This window comes from Nelumbo lutea, chromosome 2 (assembly GCF_056320005.1).
Source record: "Nelumbo lutea isolate HS-2025 chromosome 2, American lotus-T2T, whole genome shotgun sequence".
In the NCBI taxonomy this organism is placed as follows: domain Eukaryota; kingdom Viridiplantae; phylum Streptophyta; class Magnoliopsida; order Proteales; family Nelumbonaceae; genus Nelumbo; species Nelumbo lutea.
The window spans coordinates 33,050,306-33,074,017 of NC_142685.1; the positions used below are offsets into that span (position 1 = coordinate 33,050,306).

The 23,712-nt window shown below is 38.3% G+C and overlaps 1 protein-coding gene across 3 annotated transcripts; it reads left to right on the plus strand.

Moving 5' to 3' along the window:
• Positions 1-1,978: 1,978 nt before the first annotated feature.
• Positions 1,979-22,714, plus strand: LOC148869702 (Zinc finger (CCCH-type/C3HC4-type RING finger) family protein). 3 transcript variants are annotated; one of them, XM_088971454.1, is made up of 6 exons: positions 1,979-2,262; positions 2,386-2,464; positions 3,337-3,434; positions 3,534-4,357; positions 6,908-7,019; positions 22,298-22,714. In XM_088971454.1, the coding sequence occupies exons 3-5, from the start codon at positions 3,398-3,400 to the stop codon at positions 7,010-7,012; spliced, it is 966 nt and encodes a 321-aa protein (XP_088827580.1). In that variant the 5' UTR covers positions 1,979-2,262; positions 2,386-2,464; positions 3,337-3,397; the 3' UTR covers positions 7,013-7,019; positions 22,298-22,714. The 3 variants fall into 3 exon arrangements, with proteins under 3 accessions (XP_088827580.1, XP_088827578.1, XP_088827579.1); XM_088971452.1 differs by having other exon boundaries at positions 22,402-22,714; XM_088971453.1 differs by having other exon boundaries at positions 2,013-2,262; positions 2,412-2,464; positions 22,402-22,714.
• Positions 22,715-23,712: the final 998 nt, after the last annotated feature.

The window sequence follows — 23,712 nt, forward strand, 5'->3', positions numbered from 1 at the left end:
AAGAGCCGTGTAATTTATTGGGATCCCATTTTTTTGCTCTGTCACTCGGCTTTTATTCACGGTCAACATTTAAGAATTGGAATTAGGACTGCAAATAGATCAGATCAAATCGAATATAGATATGTCCGAAATTGATTTATTAACAATCGAATCTGAATCGGATCATATCAGTCGAATATCTAGAGGGTTTAAATTGAATTCGGATTATAATTGGATATTAAATATTATTAATAAGATGAATTAAAAATGACTTTAATAATATATTTTATGAATAAAATGATTTGAAAATTACTTGTATAAAATTTGAACATAAGACAATTTAGCAAAATACAATATTAAGACTAACTTCAATAATAGATATAATATACTTTTTAAGTATAGATAGGGATAGATCCATATTTGATCCAATTATAAATGGATTTAATTTAGATCAGGCTTAATAGGATTGAATTTGAATTCAGAACCAGATAATCGAATACTGTTTGCAGCCGTAATTGGAATCCGAGGCCTTAACCCTATTGGAGTGCATAGTTTGTAGTGTTGCTTCATTCACCCCAAAAAGAGAGTCGTTTTTGTTGAATAGCATTAAGAGCTGAAGCATCCTCCTGATGTAAAGTTCTTACATGATCTTGCGCTTCTTCACTTCAATCAAAGCCATGAATAGCCTCATAAACTCAGGCATAGTCTCCGCGTGTTGCGTCTGTAGCCTTCAACCTATTTACAAGCAGCGAATGTATACTCGCTCAAGCTGAATTTTTTTTTTTTTTTTCTAATTGTTGTAGGTATCGATTTCGAATTGAGATTTTCTGTCAATAAAATGCATTCCAACCTTCTACTAATTTGATCTAATACTGCATATCTCATTTTGAGATTGGAATCCAGTGACCTACTATAAAAGTGAGACCCGCTATGTATGTGAAATATGCAATATAAAATCATATTGGAGAGGGTTAGAACGTGTTTTGTTGACAGGTGAGCCGGATTCATTGATTTTCTTAAAAACTAATATCATTGACATTAATGTTCCTTCAAAGATGAATTACCAATGGTCATTAGCATTGTTATTGAATTCCTTGAGCTGAAACCTGAAGAAGCATGAACTCATCCTAAATATCTGTAGTCTTTTCATATGACATAGATGCCATAGCGTCCTTGAGCGAGGAGAATCTCCCTTTTGCCAACAAGCTACAAGAATTTTTAGGGCCTGTTTGGTTTGAGGGTATGGTTGGAATTGGAATCACATATTGGGATATTCCTGATGCTTATTTGGTTTAGATGGAAATTGGAATCAAATTCCATTGCTTGGTTCATTTGGAGTTGGAATTAGAATCAAATGAAAAATTTCATTGTTTTATTAGTCTATTTCTTATTTTATTATTACTTATTAATATTTTATGAATAATTTGTGATTATTATTTTATTGGTACTTAATAATTAATATCTTAGTATTTATCATTAATTTCTGAATATTTTATTAATAGATTGTTTTATTATTAATAATAATATTTTATCATTATTATTATATTTTATTAATATTTTGTAATTATTTTACTAATGTTCTATTATTTTAAAATTATATTATTATTATTTAATAATTAACATGCCAATATTTTATTATTACTTTAATTATATTATATTAATATTTATTTGCACTTAATTATTATTATTATTATGATTATCATTTAATAAATAACATCTTTACTTTTTATTTTAAATTTATTAATATTTTATTATAATACTATGTTTTTATTATTATTTTAATCATTAATATATTCTTATTTTGTATTATCTTATTATTATTACTTTCATAATATTTTATTATACAATTATTAATGTTTTATTGTTATTTCATGAATTGTTTATTAATATTATATTATTATTATTTAATTATTATATTTAATAATTAATATCTTTATTTGTTATTGTTAATTGAATAATATTTTATTATTTTATTAATATTAAGATTTGAGGATTTTTTGTTATGAATTCTGACACAGTGGAATGGAAATCTCATTCCCGGAAGTGTTCCTAGAATGGCCATTTCCCGATGCGGGAGAATCCCCATTCCGCCGAGAACGAAAATCAGAATTTTATTCCTGTAATCGGAATGGGCCATCTAATTCAGTAATTCCGATTCGAGGCACCTATTGCAGCTAACCAAACGGACTTTTAGTTCGTTATTGAATCGAATTTGGATCGGTCTATATCCGATTCGATTTCATGCATTTGCAGCCCTACCGTCTTTCTCACCAATCGACCAAGGTATGTTCTGTTCTCTCTCTCTCCCCCCTCGCTCTCTCTCTGATATTCTCTTCTCCTGGTAATCCCTCTCCTAGTTGCTTCGCATGTCTCTAATTGTACCATGCTTTTGTTTCTGCCTTTAAGATTTTTCTCTTGGTCCCATTGAACAGTGAAATCATACTCTTCGATTTCTATCACTGTCGAGTGACGAGCTCCATGTCCGGTGAGTTTGCCTGTCTGTCTGTCTCTTTCTCATGCCTTTTTTGTATGCAAACAGAATAACGGTCGTTTGAGTTTACACTTCACTGTGCGATAGTTTCTTTGATCAAAGCAACTAGCATTAATAGCATACATATGTAACTAGCTAGAGTGCTTTACTAGGAACTACCATATCTGGTATCTATGTTTTCGATCTCTTCCAAACCCATTGGATACCATACGGTGTTATAATTGATTAGACTTCAATGCAAATTTGTATTGTCAAAAATAATAGAATAAATCCATTTCAACACAATCCTAATCTTTTATTGTAGTCTTCCTATTTGATGAACTTTATTGCGTATGATTATACATGTATTTTCAGATTATTTAAATAAATGGTGAGGAAAAAAGAATAATAGGGTTATGTTCCCCTTGTTGTGCATGACAATTAAAAGCTAAAAAGGGGAATATATTTGGCTTCATAGTCATGTAATCCAGAAAAGTTAAGATTTAAAGATTGATCATATAGGCCTGGGCAACCAAGAGTTGAAGAAAACTGAACTATATTAAAGGGGAATATATTTGGCTTCATAGTCATGTAATCCAGAAAAGTTAAGATTTAAAGATTGATCATATAGGCCTGGGCAACCAGGAGTTGAAGAAAACTGAACTATATTAGATAAAGGAGATCCATGAATTTTTATTTCATGCAGTGTTTCTTATCTTGATTTATTTGTTTCCTGGCTGCATTATTTGTTTTATTTTTCTGTGTTTTTCAATTTCATTTTGGCATTTATAGTTATAGACAACTTCATCTGGACCGCAAATTGGCGACAGTGTGGAATTCAATTTTTTTACCAGCAATAACAATCAAAAGCATTTTATTTGGTGTAGGAAAGTAAATTAACCACTACTACTTGTAGTAAAAGTTCCAACCTCTGATTCATCTTCATTAATGGCGGATTCTGGTGAACCTCAACAATCTGAACCAGGTAAGGTCCTTCTCTGTAAAAACTTTTGTTTTTTTAATGGTTTGTAATTTTCTCACTCTTTCCATGTAGCTGATGATGGGTTTTTGTTGCCTTCTCCAGTATGCAATTTCTTCAGGAAGCCATCAAAGAATAAGAACATCAGAAAGCGAACAATTGAAGAAGATGATGAAGACCAGGAAGATACTTCCTCAGTGATCAATAAACCAAAGAAGGTCATAAAGCCTGATAACAAGCTCCACTTCTCGACTGGATCATCCACATGGCATGCACATGGAGAATCAAGCAAAGAAGATAACCCGGTTTTCCATTTTGAGTCTTCAAAAGAAATTCAGGTTCAGCATGATAGCAGGGCAACTGCTACGTTGGAAACTGAAACTGATTTCTCAAAAGATGCCCGTGCAATCCGAGAGAGAGCTCTTAAGCAAGCAGAAGAAGCTTTGAAGGGGAAGGCTAAAAGTGGAGATGAGAAAGTATATAAAGGGATTCATGGGTATACTGATTACAAGGCTGGGTTCAGAAGAGAGCAAACAGTTGCTTCTGAGAAAGCTGGCGGTGCCCATGGCCCTCTTAGGGCATCTGCTCATATTAGGGTGTCAGCAAGATTTGACTACCAGCCAGATATCTGCAAGGATTACAAGGAAACTGGCTATTGTGGATTTGGAGATGCATGCAAGTTTATGCATGATAGAGGGGATTATAAGTCTGGATGGCAGTTGGAGAGAGAATGGGAAGAAGCAGAGAAGGTAAGGAAGAGAAATTTGGCTCTGGGAGGAGATGGTGAAGATGAGGATGCTGGAGGGGATAGGAGTGAGGAGGATGAGGATGATTCATTGCCATTTGCGTGTTTCATTTGTAGACAGCCATTTGTGGATCCTGTGGTTACCAAATGCAAACATTATTTCTGTGAGCATTGTGCTTTGAAGGCAAGTGCCATTCTCCATGTTTTCTTATGACTTTTTTGTTAAGTCATTCCATGGTTTTGATTGTTAGTTTATCTTGGTTGTTCCCATTAGGCAACATGTAGCTTAAGTAATTAAATTATCAACCTAAGCAATAGTTGTTATCACAACCCAATATACTTTACCTTTCTTCTTCTTCTTCTTCTTCAAAAAAAAAAAGATTGAATCCTGTCCCAACTATAGGAATGACGCTTAGTGCTCAACTCAACTCAACTAAGCATTGTCCCAGTTATATTGGGTGGCTACATGAATCCTGATTGAAGATGGCAAGCTGAATTTCTTTCTTTCTTTCTTGATTTTTTCTCTTGGAGGGAGGAGGGATGGATTGGTGGTAAGTGACATCCTTAATGGAATGAGAGAAACAACTTACATGGTAAGAGGATTGCTGATAAAAGATTTTTTTAAGGATAAAAAGAACTACAGCAGAAGGTGATAAGAAATCACCAATAGCCTGAAAGCCCACTCAAGAGACCCAATAAGACCCAATACAAATGTAACTTGCATCCATGAAACATGTCCAGACACCTAAAAGAAAAACGAAAATGCAGACCCAAACAACCCCAAAAACAAGAGTCACATGCCCGACACTAAACAAAACAAATCTCCCTTTCCTGAACCCCGCATCAATTTCATCTGTGAGCAAATCTTCTTGGGCTGAAAAATCCTTGTCCCATGCCCCTTTCCTTTGCGAGATAGTTTTGTTTGTCTCTTTCTCTTCCTTTCTTCTTCTTTCAAATTCCTCGAATGCTTTCCTAGCAAATTCCTCTCCGCCCCAGAAAAAAAACAGGCCCAATCTTTTTCCAATCGTGACTTCTCTATCAACTATATTCTGTAGAGTCATGCCTCTTGAATCTTCTTCAATTACATCCAAATTCTGCTGCAGCCGCACCACAGTAGGGTCAGAACTGTCGCCATTCCTCTTGTCTTCCTGATGTTCCTTCAACATTGGGATAGCCGGTGACTGGACTGGCATATTCACCCCCCTATGGTCAGGGAGGGTAGACTTGTCACCTCTCCATCTTTTTCTTCTGTACACCCATTTGAAATTTTTTGTAGGTCCTGCACCTGCCCAATATTGTGAGATCTTGAAAAGATTTTTGTCACATGAACAATATTGTGAGATCTTGAGTTGTGCATTTTCTTATTAATTATCCCATTAGTCTGATCCCCCTTCTCTTCAAGGTTACTTCTTTGACCCAATGCAACACCCAACTTTCCGACCTCAACCTCCTCATAATGCTGATCTTCTTCAACCTGTCCTCCACTGAGCTCATCATCACAGGGAATTTCTTTACCCTCCACCTCGCCCCAACTTCCAACCCAACACCATTACCAACGCTCCTTTCTCAATCCTTTTCCTCTCCCCCTTCCAGCCTCACTGACTCAGCCGAGGCCACAACCTCTGGAAGCAGCAAAACTGGGCTTCCAGAATCGCAGTGTGTTCCTGCGAACTCTGGGGATACACGTTTCCATCAGACATTCAGATTCCTTACTGACCTGAGAGAGGAGGCCAGTAACGCTGATTACAGAAGATGGAACGTCGTCGAGAAGCTTTCTAGGACCACTTATGATCCTCTTCTTACCACTTTTGTCAAATCTGGCTATTAGCCAAACCCACCTCTTTTCCTTTTCTTTTCTGGCCTCTACCACAGTCCTCTTTGTTGCTCCGTTTCTCTTCAGCAATGGCTTTAAAGGCCCTAAGAATCTCCTCTTCCCGTCCTTGAAACGATTTTCCTTCCTTCAAGTACTGATAAAAGATTTTCAGTACTTGAAGGGAAAAACAACCTCAATCATATTGCAAACCTTGTCTCCTTCACTCTTTTTTTTTTTTTTTTCTTTTCATATTTTGGGACAAGGTGTCCTTTATGAACTCGACAAATAGAACATGATAGCAGTCTTCTTACATCATCCTCTCAAATGCGATTTACACATTACTGTCATGATTCTGTTGAGGGACATCCATAGCTTCTCCCAGCTACCCATCCCCAAGATCCCAATGATGGCAATAGGATATATTCCGACATTAGGATTTAAATGAATTATGATCAATTGATTGTTTATTTTTTAATTTTTACTTCCAAGGCTGTGTTTGGTAAGAGTGCAAATGCATACATATATGGTTCAGGAAAATGCAAAGTTGGCTTTTTTTTTCCATTTTTGAATGAAATTTTATATTTTTGTCAAATGTGTTTGGTTGTGATGGATACAAAACTGGATTCTGAAACATATTAGAAAAAAACAAATTTACTGTCATTTTCAGTATAAAAAAGGTATTCTTACCAAATTCCTGACTGAACTAGAGGACAAATTTGCTTTGCTTCAGTGTTTGCCCTCTTACCAAATGCAGTCTAACTAGGTAAATAAATGAGAAGAGAGGGATACTTACAAACACCTATTTCTTGCAAAACTTTTCTTGTTCATCTATGATGTTAATATTGGTTTGTGAAAACGTGAGCTTATTTGCATCCTCTCTTTTAGTTCAAAAATCTGATATCCATTTCTTTTGATCTACAGCATCATTCAAAGAATAAGAAGTGCTTTGTGTGCAACGAGCCTACACTTGGGATCTTCAATACTGCACATGAGATCCGGAAAAAGATGGAGAGTGGTGGAAAATAATGAATCTGTCAGTTCCCTTCTCTTTGGCATTTGCAATTTTCTTGATATATCCTTTACTCTTACTGTACATCTGTACACAATGAGAAAGTGTACCATTGAATTTTTCTCTGTTTGTTTTTTTGACCTACAAGTTTTTGTGGCAAACATAAGTTGTCTAACCTTGTCTTAATGTTGGAAAACCTGTTAATGCTGTTTTTGGAGCTCAAGCATGAGATTTTATTTTGATTGGTAACAGAGTAATTTTATTTGGTTTTATTGATAGGTAACAAATGAAGTTAATTTATTTATGTATTGATAATTGTTGATCATGAGATCTCTTTTAGGTGATTTAGCACTACTAACCATTTGAGCCATAGGAAATTGCTAGTTTGATTTATTTTGTTTTTATTCTCTTGGGGGAGGGGAGGGGTTTGACAAAATACATGTAGTACAGGATTGGTTGCAATTAAAATATTCGCATGAGAACAACGCGCCTTCATCTTTGGGAGTTTCAACCCCATTACCATCGGTTTCCATTTCTGTACATTGGAGATCTTTAGGATTTGTTTCATTTACCAAATGCAAAACACCAGTATGCCCCACAGGAATGCTCTCCTCTTCCATTGTCCCCCACCAATGACTATTACTCCAAAATCAATGTTTTAGAACCCAGCAAAGTAGCCCAACTGCTCAACCTTTGCAAATCGAACAAGGAAACTTCTTCGTGGGCAACTACACCATTCCCCTTGAACGAAAGAATAAAATCTCCCTCCTTTCGATTCTCAATTATCTATAGAACGAAATACCTAATGCAGAGAAGAAAGTCTGAACCTTAGGCTAATTTACCACCACTTAGACATGATTAGTGAACTAGGAATGTACCAGAAACCCAGATTCTTCTAGCACAAAACAAGACCAGTAATAGGCTGAATGTACTGCTATTTTTTGAACTAATAAAACTACTCTCATTTATCAAAAAAAAAAAAAAAGACCAGTAATAGATGAACTTGACGTTCAAACTCAACTCCACAATATGGGGATAAAGAGGAAGATTCAATTCTTACATGCACAAAACTCAATTCCCCTCTCCCCTCTTATGATTCAGTTCTCTAAAATAACCAACCAGAACCCATAAGAAATAAAAGTAATCCCCTCTTTACCAGTCCGAGAAACCCGATTCCACGATACCCAGCCACTGCCAAAAAAAAGAGAGAAACAAAAGATAACCCCTAAGCCATCGGTTTCAATAGTTAAAGCCCTAAAACCTCACCATGATCAAATCCAAAGAAATGCCCTGGTTCAACGAAGAAGGGAGGAAAGAGCTGGTAGTCTTGACTCTGAACCCCCAGAATTGAGATTGAAAAGGGTATCTTTTTTTCTCCTTTTATATATCAGAAGGGTTGAAAATTTAGAAATTAAAGAAAATGAAAATGAGAGTCACAGGCAGACTACAATACACCACGAAAAAATGCCTTCACCTTTAATGGGTCCCACCCCAAGTCTTGCAGACCCACCACAATGATTATACACCATCTTCCCCTTGCCCTTCCTTTCTCTACGATTCCTCCATTTTCTCCCCTCAAGCCAGTCCCATGACTCCCATCTTCTGCGTGTGGAGTTAAGCACTGCTCTCTGTTAACCCCTTACTTGGCTAATTGATCAGCCAAACTGTTGGCTGACCTTGGGGTCCAATGGAAAACTAGCTGCATATCCTGTGCAATTCTCCTAAGCTTTTGACTTCATTCCTGAAGCACTAGGGAATCTTTTCATTTTGGTTTAGCCATCTCAGGATTACTTTTGAATTCCCTTCAACTATCAGCTTCCTCACCCCTAATTCCCCAGCTTTTTGTATCCCATACAGTACTGCCTTTAACTCGCTGTTGTTGAGTCCCCTACCCCAATAGGCCCTGAAAACAAGCCCAATACTACTCCATTTTCATTCCTTATAACCCCTCCTATTCCAGATGGACCCAGATTTCCAAAGCTACTACCATCAAAGTTGAGTTTCAAGAAGCCCTTCTCAGGTGGGTCCTAGGTTCTAAACATTTTCTTTTTTGAAGATGAAGAAGCTGCAACTGTCCAATCAGCCTTGCTTTGTACCTCTCCACTGTCCAATCAACCTAGTATTTCATCGTAAACACACACTTATGCCCCACTAGGTCTTTCCCTTTTGGAAGATCTACCAACTCCCAAGTGTGATTTTATGAAGGGCATTGATCTCCTCCTTCATAGCATCTGTCCATTTAGGGTAAGTTAAAGCCTTTGCCACATTTTTTGGTATGAGAATACTATCAACGACAGGTAGGGAAGCACGGTAAGAGGGAGAAATGTGGTCATAGGATACATAGTGGGTAATGGGGTTCGATAGTACATGACCTAACTCCCTTTCTTTGAGCAATTGGGAGGTCAAGGTCATCCACAAACAAAATAGGAACATGGGAATCAATACGAACAAGGGTGCTTGGCTCATTTGGACTTACCTCTTAGGAGTTTGATGGTATCAGTTGCTCAGTATCTGGTAGTTCTACATCTTTCAAACATTGTTGTTCTCTATGGCGCTTATGTAGAAAGACACAGAAAGGATCAGGATCCGGAATAAACGGAAGAGAAACAACTTGACAGACCTGCTTCTCCTCCATACCACTCTCCCCCTAAGGAGAAGCATGTTAGAATGGTCCAAACTCAAAAAAAAAAAAGAAGGAAACATCCATAGAGAGAAAATACTTACGACCAATGGGATCGAAACATCGGTAACCCTTTTGAGAGGAGGGATACCCAAGGAAGATGCATGGATAGATCGAGGGTCCAACTTACCATGAGAAGGAGACAAATCATGGACAAAGCCACAACAACCAAACACTCGCATAGGGACAAAGACAAAGGAGACCGAGGGAACAATAATTGATGAGGGGCAGGTGTTGTGGATGATAGGAAATCTACAAGTGGGTACTGCACATTTATGGGTGGAAACCTAGTGATATGGAGAAGTAAGAAACAGAATGTGGTTGCAAGGTCTAGTGCCAAAGTTGAGTACATCGCTATGACACATGGGGTGGCTGAATTACTTTTGTTGAAGAACTTTCTAGGGGAGCTTGGATTCATTGTTAACATCCTTATGTCTTTTTATTGTGACAATAAGGTAGCCATAAATATTGCTAGAAATCCTGTCCTACACGACAGAACAAAGCATATTGAAGTGGACAAGCACTTCATAAGAGAGAAATTGGAAAAATGTGAAATTTATACTCCTTATGTCAACTCCAAGGAGCAGCTAGCTGATGTTCTTACAAAAGGACTTCCATACTTGTGGCACAATAAGTTATGTGACAAGTTGGGCGTGATAGACAAATTCAGCCCATCTTGAAGGGGAGTGTTGTTAGAGTTGCTTGTGCTATTAGGTTATTTTTTATTGTTATTCTAGGGTGTTGTCAGAATGCTTTCAACTTTTATTTATTGTTTTGTTATTAGAGTGTGCCGCTAGGGGTATAAATGCGATTTTCCTTTATTTTTAATCTTTTTATTATAAATAGAATAGTGGGTGCCTCTAGCCTAGATTTTTGTCTCCCAAATTTCCTTCTTCTCAACCCAAGAAAAAATATGATCTGGGTGAGAAGGTGAGATGCAAAGAGGAAACATAACTCCTACTGCCCAAAACTTGGCTCTGATACCATGTTTTCTTCTAGAGAAGAAAGAAGAGAAGGAGAAGAGAAGAAGGAAATTTAGGAGCCAAAAATTTGGGCTGGCGACGCTCATTGTTCTATTTATATTAAAAGGATTAAAAATAAGGGAAAATTACATCTACACCCTTGGTGGCACACTCTAATAACAAAACAATAAATAAAAGCTGAAAACATGCTGACAACACCTTAGAATTTTTTTTTATCAGTAACAGTGAATTTTATTAATAATAAGGAAAAGCTAAATTACAAGGTAAGGAGCTAAAAAATCTTAACCCCCAGATACCCTATAAACCCGAATTCATGAAACAATTACAAGATATCCCAAAACATTGAGTTTCTGTCCACCCCTTGCCTAGCTAGACCATTTGCCAGTGCATTAGCACTTCTCACTATCCATGTACAATGGATTTCAATATCCTTGGTGATCCACTTGAATCTCCTCTTTTCGTTGCTGTATTTCCAGAGTGTAGAATTGTCCTCTTTTAGCTAATTTACTACAATTTCAGAGTCACCTTCTATGATCAGTTTTTACAGTTCAATTCCTTGGCCTTTTGAATCCATTCAAGAGCTCCTAGGATCTCAGCCCTTAGAGAATCACCCACCCCAATTGGACCAGAATACATAGCTAGTAGGTTCCCATTTTCATCCCTTATTACTCCCCCAACTCCAGAGGACCCTGGATTACCCATGCTGCTTCCATCAAATTTCTGTTTGGTAAATTCCTGAGGTGGAGGTGTCCAGTAGGAATTTGAGGTCTTCCTGATTGAGCCTAACTCCGCAATATCCTTCCACTTTCTGGCCATCTCATCAACTGAGAACACTGTAAACAGCTCCAAAGTTTTTAACTAGTGAATCACCCTAATGTGGATAGTTTCCCGAATTACTTCCAGGCTACTCTCATCGTCAGAAAATACCCTTAAATTTTTCTCCTCCCAAACAGTCCAACACATTGCAGCCCTACCACATCTCCACATGATCTTGGCCCATTTGGTTAACCTGTTAGGCATGGAAGTAAATAAGCTTTGCACATCCGAAGGGGGAGTCCACCATCGGATTTACAAAGAACACACCAGTGAGGAGACAAGCAACTATTGGGTCTTTTTCTTTGAAGTAGATCCCCTTTATCAACTCTTTCCAGAAAGGCTTCCCAATAGAAGCACCCAACCTTTGGAGGAATAGGTCGACACCATACTTCTTTAACAGGAAAAGACAACACCCTAGAATAACAACAGAAAATAACCTAGCACAAGCAACTCTAACAAGTATTATGCAAGGTTTCTTATTTGTAGGCTGAGTATGAGCTAGTCCATATTGGCCCTTCTGATTCATTTGAATTTGTCATGCACCTTTAGAAGCACTTTGAAAAGAGAAAGGTGAGTTGGTTTTTGATGAGACTTAGACTAGAATATGTGATAATTCGTTCTAATTTTTTGAGAAAAGGTACTCTTCCAAATTTAGATTATGTGTGGGAGAATTTGTTAGGGAGGAGACTTGACTTCTTACTACAACTAGTCTTGATGGAGTTTGGGGTTGGGACCTCATTTATAGTACATGAAAGCAAGAAATCTACTACCGAGGACTTCTTTAAGACTGGCATAGTATGGAAACAAACCACATTCAGAGAAGCTTCAAAGGAAAGAGCAAAAGTTGAAATAAACAGGAAAAAGAATTCTTCATTGAATAATTAAGAGAAAATCAATAAAAAACTGTCATCACTTTTCCCTAGATACTCTTTAAATAGACTTGCACCCATAAGGCTCTTACAGGAAAGTTTCCTAATCTATGATAATACTCCTTAATAGAGTTCTACTAAAACTCCTCAAAAAGAAAGTCCTAATTGAACAAAAATTCGGAAATCACAATCTAACGTTAACTTGGTAATTACGAACTAAGATAGAAGTTTTGCGCTGGTGCTAACTTGGTAAATTCGAACTAAGAAGTTCCGTGCTAACACTAACTTGGTAAATTCGAACTAAGATAAAAATTCTGTGCTGGCGCTAACTTGGTAATTGATTATTCGGTTGGATCAGTAACATCATCCCAGCTTCGTACATGTCTTGGAGTGGTCCCAACATGCATAGAACTTATTGGCTTCTACTATACTGCGTCAAAGACTCAATGTTATTAGTGTAAGGGATTTGGCCATATTGTTGTTCATTACAAGAATAATGTCTATACCTACTACAAATAACATGGTCATATCATTCCAAATTGCCCTATTCGACAACCCAAGGGTGCTCAAATAAGACAACCTCGTGCATAACAGAGGAGCAGACTATTGACATCACTACTACCAAAGGTGATCCTTCTGTTAAAGGTGAATCTTTTGCATTTATTTATTTTTATCAATAACAACAGATTTGATTAAATAAAATAAGGTTACAAAAAAAGGGGAGCTAAAGAATCTTAACTCCCCAGGGAAATGATAAATCCCAAGCTGAATAGAACAAAACAATTACAACTTAGCCCAAAACCCAAAAATCCTATTCACTCCTTGCCTAGCCAAACCATCAGCAACCAAGTTTGCACTTCTCTTAACCCACACTGAACTTCCATATTCTTGGACAACCATTTGAATTTCCTCTTCTCATTACTGTAACTCCAAAGCTTAGAATTGTCTTCTTTCAACCAGTTCATTACCACCATAGAATCTCCCTCTACAATCAACTTCTTGACCTTTAGTTCTTTAGCCCTTTGTACCCCTTCCAAGGCTGCTAACACCTCAGCCTTCAACGAATCCCCCACTCTAATTGAGCTAGAGAACATAGCTGTTATATTACCATTCTCATATCGTAAACACCCCCCCAATACCCGAAGGCCTTGGATTCCCCATGCTACTACCATCAAAATTCAATTTGATAAATCCAGGAGGAGGAGGATTCCATGTAGCATTCAGGGTCTTTTTAGTCGAGACTGAACTTGCAATTTCTTTCCATTTCCTTAACATATCATCTGTTGAAAAATCTGTGAACTCATCCATTGTCTTCAACCAGTGTATTGCCCTTATATGGATCACTTCCAACATATTTTCCAACCCTCTCTCCTTTTCTGAGAAAATCCTTGAATTCATTTCTTCCCATATTGTCCAGCAAACAACAACTCTCACACACCTCCACATGATCCTTGATCTTTTTGTTGGGCATTTAACAGAGGAAGAGGTAAACAAGCTTTGCACATTCGTTAGGGGAGTCCACCTGCACCCAAACAAGGAAGCAAACCATTCCCAAATATTTTTTTACCAAAACACAGGATATTAGTAAGTGGTAACCGGACTCACCAGTAGCTCTACAGAGAATACACCAGTGTGGAGATAAACAACTATTGGGTCTTTTTCTTTGAAGTAAGTCACCTGTGTTAATTTTTTCCAGAAAAGCTTCCCAACAGAAACTCCCAACCCTCGGAGTTATAGGTTGATACCACACATCCTTGACAGGGAATGACAAGCCAATAGGACTTTCCAGATGCAATAGGGCTTTAAAGAAGGAGGCACAAGTAAAGGATCCAGGAGGAGACAAGGTCCAGATCCTACTATCTGTTTTTGTCGGCTCCAAGAAGACCCCATCAAGAATGGACAGGAGATTAGAGGTACAATTCAGTTTTGTGTCCCCGAGGGCTCTTCTCAATCCCAAGTTCCACCCAAACCCAGAATTTGAATTTGAGGGAACAAGGAAAGTGGCAATTGGTTCATCTTTTAGGGTGGAGTTTGCAAAAAGGGCCAGAAATTGGTCTTTCAACAAATGATCCCCAATCCACACATGTTCCCAAACTTAATTGAGTTACTCGAGTGTAAATCATACTTGATCCAAGGAGAGAATAAAGGCAAAATAGCTTGTATTGATTTCCATGGTGATGCTCTTGTTGCCATAGCCATAATCCTAGAGTCCCATCCATTCTCTGCAAGCCCGTGAATATTGCCAATTATCTTAGCCCACAACTTTTCCTTTTCCAATGAGAATCTCCATAGCCATTTCCCTAGTAGAGCCAAGTTCCTCTTCCTAATATTCCCAATCCCTAAGCCTCCCTCCTACTTACTTCTACACGCCACCTCCCACCTAACCCTATGATCATTTTTCTCCTCCCCAGGCTCCCACAAAAAATCTCTCATAAACTTTTCCAACTTGTCAGCCACCCCTACAAGCACCTTAAAAACTGAAAGGTAATAAATGGGTAGGTTAGCTAAGGTAGCCCTAGTTAGGGTGATTCTTCCTCTTAGAGATAAATAATTCTTCTTCCAAGATGCAAGTCTCTTTTCAAACCTCTCCACAACCGGAGTCCAAAAACTTCCTTTTTGAGGATTATCTCCAAGAGGAAGACCGAGGTAAGTTAGAGGTCAATCAAACACTTCACATTCCAAAATGTTTGCACATGCAAAGATCTCACTTTCCCCCATATTCACACCCACCACACAACTTTTATCAAAATTAACTTTTAGATTTGACATTTGCTCAAAAAGTTGTATAGTGTGTTTCAAATTCCTAATCCAAGTCATGACCTCTCCCTCACAGAAAAGAATTGTATCATTTGCGAACTGCTAGTGTGTGAGTGGTATGTTCTCCTTGCCTACCCTCCACCCTTTGATTAAGCTCCTAGAGTCTTCCCTAGAGATCAATCTCCCCAAGACTTCAACAACCAAGGTGAACAAGAAAGGAGAAAGGGGGTCTCCTTGTCTTATTCCCTTCAATGCTGGGAAGAAGTTCATCACCGTTCCATTCACCAAAATAGAGTAATGGCAAGTCCAATACACCCTAGCACCCACCTGCACCATTTATCCCCGAACCCAAAATTGATCACCTCCAGCAAAAAGGACCAATCTACCAAGTCATAGGCTTTTTCCAAATCTAACTTATAAACCACACCCTTTTTCCTTGATTTCTTGAAGTCCTCCACACTCTCATTTGCTATAAGTATTTGATCAGTTATCTGCCTACCTCTTACAAAAGCTCCTTGGTTATTTGACAAATGATAGTGAGTACCTGTCTAATTCTAATAGGCAAGACCTTCGCAATGATCTTATACAAGCTATTAACTAAACTGATTGGTCTATAGTCCCTTGGGTGTGTTGCTTCTCTCTTCTTGGGAACCAAAGCAATGAAAGTAGAATTCAACCTCGGATTGATCTCTCATCTTCTGTGAAACTCATCAAAGACCATCATTATCTCTTTCAAAATCTCCCAACATTCTTGATAAAGTGCCATCGTAAAACCATCTAGGCTTGGTGCTTTTGATACATCCATAGAGAATATTGCCTCTTTGACTTCCTCCATTTCAAACTTTCTCTCCAAGCACTCCCTATCCCTTCCACTTAGATTTGGCCACTCCATCTCCTCAATCCACGTCCTATTACTTAAAGGCTTCCTATAGATAGATTTAAAATGGTTTGCAAAGGCCCTAGCAATCTCACCATGATTAGAAATGATTGTCCCCTCTACTTCCAAGCTTGAAATTAGATTTTTTCTTCTCCCACTTGCCATAGCATGAAAAAATTTGGTATTCCTATCCCCCTCCTTCAACCATTTACACATTGACTTTTGCTTCCAACTAATTTCCTCCTTGAGCAATTCATCCTCCAATTGTTTTCGCAATTTCCACCTTTGTTCTTTGTCCTCCTGTGTAATACAACCCCTCCCTTCCTTCACATCCAAATCTTCCAATTGTGCAATCACTGCTTGCTTCCTTTCTTCTAGCCTCCCAAATTCAAGCTTATTCCATTCCTTAATTTTGCCCTTCAAAAATTGTAACTTCCTATGGAACCTCATCCCATACCATTCTATTGAGGGGTCACTTTCTAACCACCACTTCTTGATTTTATTAATGAAACCTGGGTGGTGTAACCACATATTTTCAAATCTGAACGGGGTAGGCCTTGTATTTCCCAATTCTTCTTCTCCAATCATAATAGGCCAATGATCAGAGGTTACCCTAGGAAGTGTCCTTGAGGTCAAATTACCCCAATGTTCCTCCCAATCTACTGAGACCTAGAACAAATGGGATTAACTTGTAGATTGGACCATGTGAAGTTACTATGCACCATAGGAATCTCTTTAAGTTCAAACACCTCCACAAACTGGTTAAACTTCCTCATGCTTGTATTCACCCTCTGCCTAGGATTATTTGTTTCTTCTAAAAACCTGACTACATTAAAATCACCTCCTAAGGTCCTTCCCACAAACCCCTTATATCCCCCAATTCTTCCCACAGAACCCTCCTCTCTCTATAATCATTAGGCCCGTAAACATTTGTTAAAACCCACTCAAATCCATCTGCCACCTGCCTAAACTTCAAAGATATTGAAAATTGGCCTATCAACTCTTCCAATCCTATGCGGACCTCATTCTTCCAGTGTAATTGTACCCCCTGCAGACCCCCAAGAAGGAGCAGTAACCCAACTGATCCCCCTAGCTCTCCAAATACCCCTAGCTTATCTATTATCAAATTCTGCTCTCTTAGACTCCTGTAACATAACTATATCTGGGTTTATCTTTTTAATCACCTCTTTAATTACTGCTCTTTTCCTAGCACTTCCCAACCCTCTAACATTCCAACTGACAATTTTCATTCTGCTCTCTTGTTTTCCTCCCCCAAACCCAATAGGTCATCACTTAACCCCCTTCCTTCTTTCCCCTTTGACACCCAAAAGCTTGTCCCCCCAGCATCCCTTATCAGTCTTTCGGCTTCACTCAATTTCCTCTTCCTCACCTTACCTTCCTCCTTTTGCAAGAAAATCTTCAGATCATTTGGGTTTTTCAAGCTACACCCCAGGTTCCTCACAAAATCTGCCACGGAATCCTCAATATTCCCCTCCTTCACACTCAACTTGTTGGGACTTCCTTTCCTACTTATTCCCTCACCACTTCCTACACCCTTGTTCTCATTTTCTACACCTAGCCCATCTGCCATCTCCTTAAGTTATTTTCCTCAAATTCATCCACTAGTCTCTTTAACATTTCCCAGATTCTTATATTTCTCTCTATTGCCTCCTCCTCCCTTTCACCTTTTTCAATGTCATCTCCACTTCTACCACTCTCTTTTCTTCTTCTCCAATACGGGCACCGACCTCTGGAATGGGAAGGGAATCTGGCACAACAGACAGAGAGCAGTCATTAGTAACAAAAATCGAATTGACACAGATACCTGGGTTTTGCTGGTTCTGGGGGGAACTGCAGTGACCGGTAACAATGTCTGTTAATCCCTGTTTTGGAGTGTGAATGTTATCTATCTCCTCGGCTTGGTTCTGAATGGACAGCTTTCCTTTCTCTTGTATAACAGAAGTAATACTTCCGACACCCTGTTGTTTACCCCTTACTGACATACTTCTATTTTGTTGCTGGGAAGCATCAGAAACTTCCTTAAATATAGCCTGCCTTGGAATCTGGTTTGGCAATGGTTCTTCTGGTTGAGAGCAAAGGTTTCCACCCCCAAAGATTTGTCTGTGCTCAGTTGCGTCAGCCTCCTCTTCTCTATCAGATTGAGTTGTTACACCATCAATAATGTTGTTTTCTACTCTTCTGTAAAAAATCGTTCCAGGTCTAGATTGGCTACAATCTCTTCCACCTGCAACTCCCTTTCCGCTACACTACCAAGACTGGAGGAAATTTTAGAGTCATCTTCCCCTTCAACCTCCTCCAAACTGCAAGCTACCCAACCTTCATCCACTGAGTCCCTCTCCGCCACATTTGCTCGTGCAGACCTAGGGTTTGGGCGGTCTGAATAAGAGTGACAGTCCGAAGCCACGTCTGTGCGAGGAACCCATTGCAGGAAACCCCTTGAACCCTGTTTAGTCCTTCGTGACTGTCCAACCCGAACTATCTTCGTTGGAGAAGAAGATAGACAGAAGCTGCTGTCTATACCCGCGAGTTGCTCCCTCTGACCCACGTGATCACTTAATACATCACGTGGGTCGGTCTTCACACCACTGGTTAAACCGCATCTACCCCTGGTTGGTTCAGAGCAGGCGGTTCTCATTATGTAATTACTCGACCCACTCCCCCTCTTGGCCACATCAGCATAGGAAACCCGGCCCTCTTTTGCTCCTAATAATTCAAAGTTTTTTGAAAATTTTCCTTTAATTGGCTTACTTGTGCCTTGGTTTTCCTTGGCCGACTTTACAGCTTCCCCAAATTAATCTCCTTGCTCGCCAGTAACTCTCACCACCGGTTGCATACCACATGTATACCAGCCTGCCACCTCAGCATCTTCAACCTTTGTTCTTCTTCCCCAAAGAGTCGCTTCCACTTCCGAAATCAGCTAAACACGATACCAGTATCCATCAGCTAACACATCAACTGATCTGGGCAGCAACTCCGGTTTCACCCCTGCAATTTTAACCTCAGCAGCATATAAATCCTGAAAGTTAAACTCCTCCATGGCTCCTCCCAACAACTTCACTATTTTCTCCAGGTTCGACACGTTCCATAGATGAAACTGAAGACCTAACAACTTGAGTATGAAACTTTCAGGGTTGAGTTCCATTTCATCACAGAGTGGCTTCCAATTCTGGAGCTGGAGCAGACCCTCTTCAGAATCCAACGTAGTGAGATCCCACTGCTCATCACCTACGTCAAGGATCGCCTTCCTTTCAGAAAAGGGCTTCAACGCAACATTGGATTGAGTCCCTACGTTGCACACCACTGTATCCAACACTTTTCTCCAATCCTTCACTTCCTTATTAGCTGTTACCACCATTCTCCTCACCCAGGTATTCTTCTCTGCCTCCATCAAAACCCTTTTCACCCATATCAAACTAGCAAAAGCTTCTCCGCAATTGAAAGGACACTGCTTTGTGCTTCCTTGCTACTCATTATCTCTGTCACCTTCTTGGATCGAAAGTTTGTGCTCTCTGGGCTCCTTTGTACTCACGTCTTGTATCTCGTTTAGATAATCTTGTAATTTATCTGCAACAGCCAGCCAGCCCTGTGCCTCCTTCCCTTCTGGAAAACAAACCATCTGTCACCTATTGTCAAAAAATTCTATGACAGCAATGAACCATCCTCTCTCATTTCTTCTCAGCTCAACTACAAATCTTTTCCTGTGCACTCCTATGGAGTTCCTCCAGCCTTCTTTTCTGATAGAGTAAGTCACTCCATCAATAAATCCTTTCAACCACAACACCACTTCGTCTGTTAGGAGAACTGCCACCCTCTTTTCTTCTCTGATTTTCAGTAGGTTCCTGCCTCCAGCCCTTCCAAGATGAACAAGAATCTCTTCGACTCAACTTGCAGCTCCTTTTTCCACTGGTTTACCTTATGGAACCCTCCCGCGCTTCGAGTTCTCTCCATGTAGCCCATAACAATCATTTCGGAAGAGACCTGCACTTCCGAATCTTTTGCATCTATGGAGGAGGAAAAAATTCGGCAATTGGTATCTTTTGCTATCTTTCTGATTTTTTTGCTATTAGATTATCTAGTGAGTTCTTTGGTTATCGTTCTTTCCCTTGTCATGTTTGGATCATTAATTCTGGGGCTACCAATTATATGACGGGAGCCTAGCCTGAACAACCAAGTAATTTTACTTAAAACCACCATAAACATATTGTTACTGCCAATTGTGAAAAGTTGATCATTGGTAGTAATGATCAGTCCCTTGAGCTTTAACTCATTGTTTCTTTCCCTCTTACCAAAACCTTCTTTGTTCCTATTTTTCATGATGGTTGCTTGATTTACTACTAGTCTACTAGTGCATTAGAAAGGTGAAAGGGAAGGGGCGTAGATTAAGTCGTTTGTTTGCATTGGAGTTCAAGAAGTCTCAAATAGTAGCATCATCAATGTATTTTAGTTCTTCTACATTTGTTTCTTTTTTGAGTCAAAGAAATAATGACTTATGGTATAAACATTTATGTCATCCACATTCAGAAAAATTGAAGTTCTCATTTGAGTATGGTTTTATAAAAATAAGTGACTTTTGATACATCATGTACTTCTTGTTGCTTGATCAAAAGTCATACTTTACCCTTTCCCCACAGATTTGTTACTCGTCGACTTGGTTACAAATATTTTGTATCATTCATTGATGACTACATTAGGTGCCTGTGGATCCTACTTTCTCTCCTGCAAATTAGAGGTGTTTCTAACATTTCAACTATTCCATTCTACGGTATAAGTTTAGTTTCGACTACATCTGATTATTCCCTGTTTAGATTTAGGGGGAAAATATGCTAGTGCAGATTTTCTATTCTATTTGAAGAGTCATGGAATATAATCACAACAAAGTTGTCTAGATTATCCTCAGCATATTGGTGTGGCCGAGCACAATAATGGACATGTCTTTAGTGTTGTGGGGACATTACTATAGGAGTTTAGTGCTTTGGGTAGAGGCAACTAGTACAAATATGTTCTTAATTAACTATATTCCTTCTATTCTTGCTAATATATCTCCCTTTCAGAAGTTATTTGTTCGTCCTTTGAATTTACCTAATCTTCATCTTTTTGGATACCTGTGTTTTGGACATTTTTCTTCTCCTTCTTGTGAACATACTAAACTATATGTTCAGTTTGCTATGTGTGCCTTTGTGAGGTACAATCCTAAGCACAAAGGATTTTTTTTGTTATGATCCTTTTGTTTGTCATATTCATAATTTTATATTTCATGTAATGCTGCTTTCCTTGAGCAAATTTTATTCTTTGCTAGAGTTGATAGATTGTTTGCACCTAAGGATCAAAGTATTGGCATCGGATATTGTATTGGACAACTTGAATATGGATATGGATATGCTTTGGAAACACATAGATACGAATGAAAAATATGAAAACTCTTTGATACACTAGGGGAGCACATAAAATTCTAAAAATACAGTAACAACACTAAATTTAAGGTCAAATAGCCACAAATAATGTATAAATATTAAAATACATAGGAAATGTATATGTATATTAGCTGCCAGCAGGAATAGAGATGGGAACCCTTCCCAAGTTTAATTACCAGGTTTTATTCCTTTTGGTTATAATTGGGTCTTATCAGGTGAAACCTCATAAGCCTGATTAATAGTAGGGTCAGTTCTGGTCCTGTTATTTGCTGATCTATAGGATTTGCATAGGAACCAGGTCTTCCTATTTCTTGATTGGGCCTAGGACCAGGTCTATCCCCGAAAGCCTACATCTCTGCATGTCTTTGTTGAGTGGGTAGACTTAAATATATTTGACACTATAACAATCCACCAGTTAGTATTAAAAAGAAACTTTTTGAATGAGATCACAAACTTTGCTTATGTAAATCTAAAAAGGAATCATATATTCAATTTTCTGGTGCATGTATTCAGCAGGTTGACCTTCCTAGAATATGTTTGTGATACAAATATTCTCATTTAAAGTCATATATTTTCTGAGATTCCATTTTTGCTTAAGGCTGCATTTGTTTTGTGGTGCAAACATGAAACTTGTGCAAATATGTAGTCCGGTTTGGTTTTGCATTGTTTGCAGAGGATTTTTGTAGTGATAGTGGGACCAAATATGCATTCTATGATAACTTTGCATCCTAAACGAGGGTAATGTTTGTAATAAAAAAATGAATACAACTTTGCACTCATCTTGGGTTGAGGTAAACAAGCTTTTTGCTTCGATTTTCTAATAGAGGAGTGTCGCTGCTGGTAGAACATATCTCCGGTTGTTTCAATGTTAAAATTCTGAACTTATAGATTCAATCATGAAAATGGAAGATCGCCGTCAATTCTTCGAATACTTCATCTTCATACACGATTTGAAGGGGTGGTTCTCTCTTTTTCCATGTTGGGTTTTGTAGGCACATAATCCTCAACGACACTAAATCAGATGAAAAATGGTCTAACAAGGAGGATCTTGAAACGAAAAGCGTAATTAGTGGTTCTATTTCTCCATTTTCAACATCACTGTTATAGATCTGACCTGGAATACTGTTTTTGTTGTTTTTTCCGATTGGGAAAATGTTTTATTTGAAGGCTATAATGTAGATCTGATCTGCATTTGCGGTGATCCATGTTCCAAGGCTTCCTTTGCATGTCCCATTTTCTATTGTAATATTTGGGTGAAATAATCTGAGTTTTGTTGCAAATCCCGTTTGGGTTTTATTTCTTGCAGAATTCGTTTCCTGTTTTAAGGCTTCCGTTCTTGCAAATTCCGTTTCCTATTGTAATCCACGAATGAAATAATGTGAGTTTTGTTGCAGATCCTGTTTCACGTTGTAGATCAATAGTTTCGTCTCTCTAATGTGTTTATCCCGTTTTCAGTAGGGACTCTTTTCTGGAATTTTTTTCCTTATATTTTTTAAGGATAAATCTATGATGCGGGAAAGATATGATATGAAAAAAGTTTTGACCAATCAAAATCCACCCATGAATTTTGATAAAAATCACTTATTTACTACCATGTTTATGATTTCACTTATTTAAACAAACGCAGCCCAAGAAACAAAGTTGTTTTTTCTGTTTGAGATGCAACCATAAAAAAGGTATCATGTGCATAACAGTTGCTGACTGTATCATGTCTCCGCTTATACATTTTCCCAATGCCCATTTTTTGTTGAAAAAGGAAATTAATAAAAAGTTCTATTGAGATTGGAGAGAATGAGATGAATTGTAGAGACGACGCATCAAGGGAAGGAGAGGGGAAGGGTGTGGGTGGAAACCATGCAGAAGTTGATGGTTGATCCTTTCTCCCACCAAGTCATCTTCTTCCTTGAGCCAAAATCCTAGGGAATTCATTAAAATTTGGTTCAATTCCGACCTCTATTTGCCTCTAAGAACAACCATGGGTCTGAACATGGAATCCATTACTTTGCCGGAGGATTGATGAGAAGATGGTTCAGACCACGGTCCAAGAAAATCACCAGTGTAAAGATCCTTGAGGACTACAATCTCCTAGGGCTGTCAATGGGTCGGTTCTTGTTCTATTCAATCGAACTGAACTGATTATATCAATTCTGTTTGTCACTTTGTCCCGATTAATAATTGGGCTGGTTCTGTTTCTTATTTGTTCCGAACAGAGTCAGTTCTGAACCAATTGTTTTATTAATAATATATAAAGGTTTTTTAGTTGTTCTTGCAATCTTTATTATATTTTATGCCTAAAGTCATAA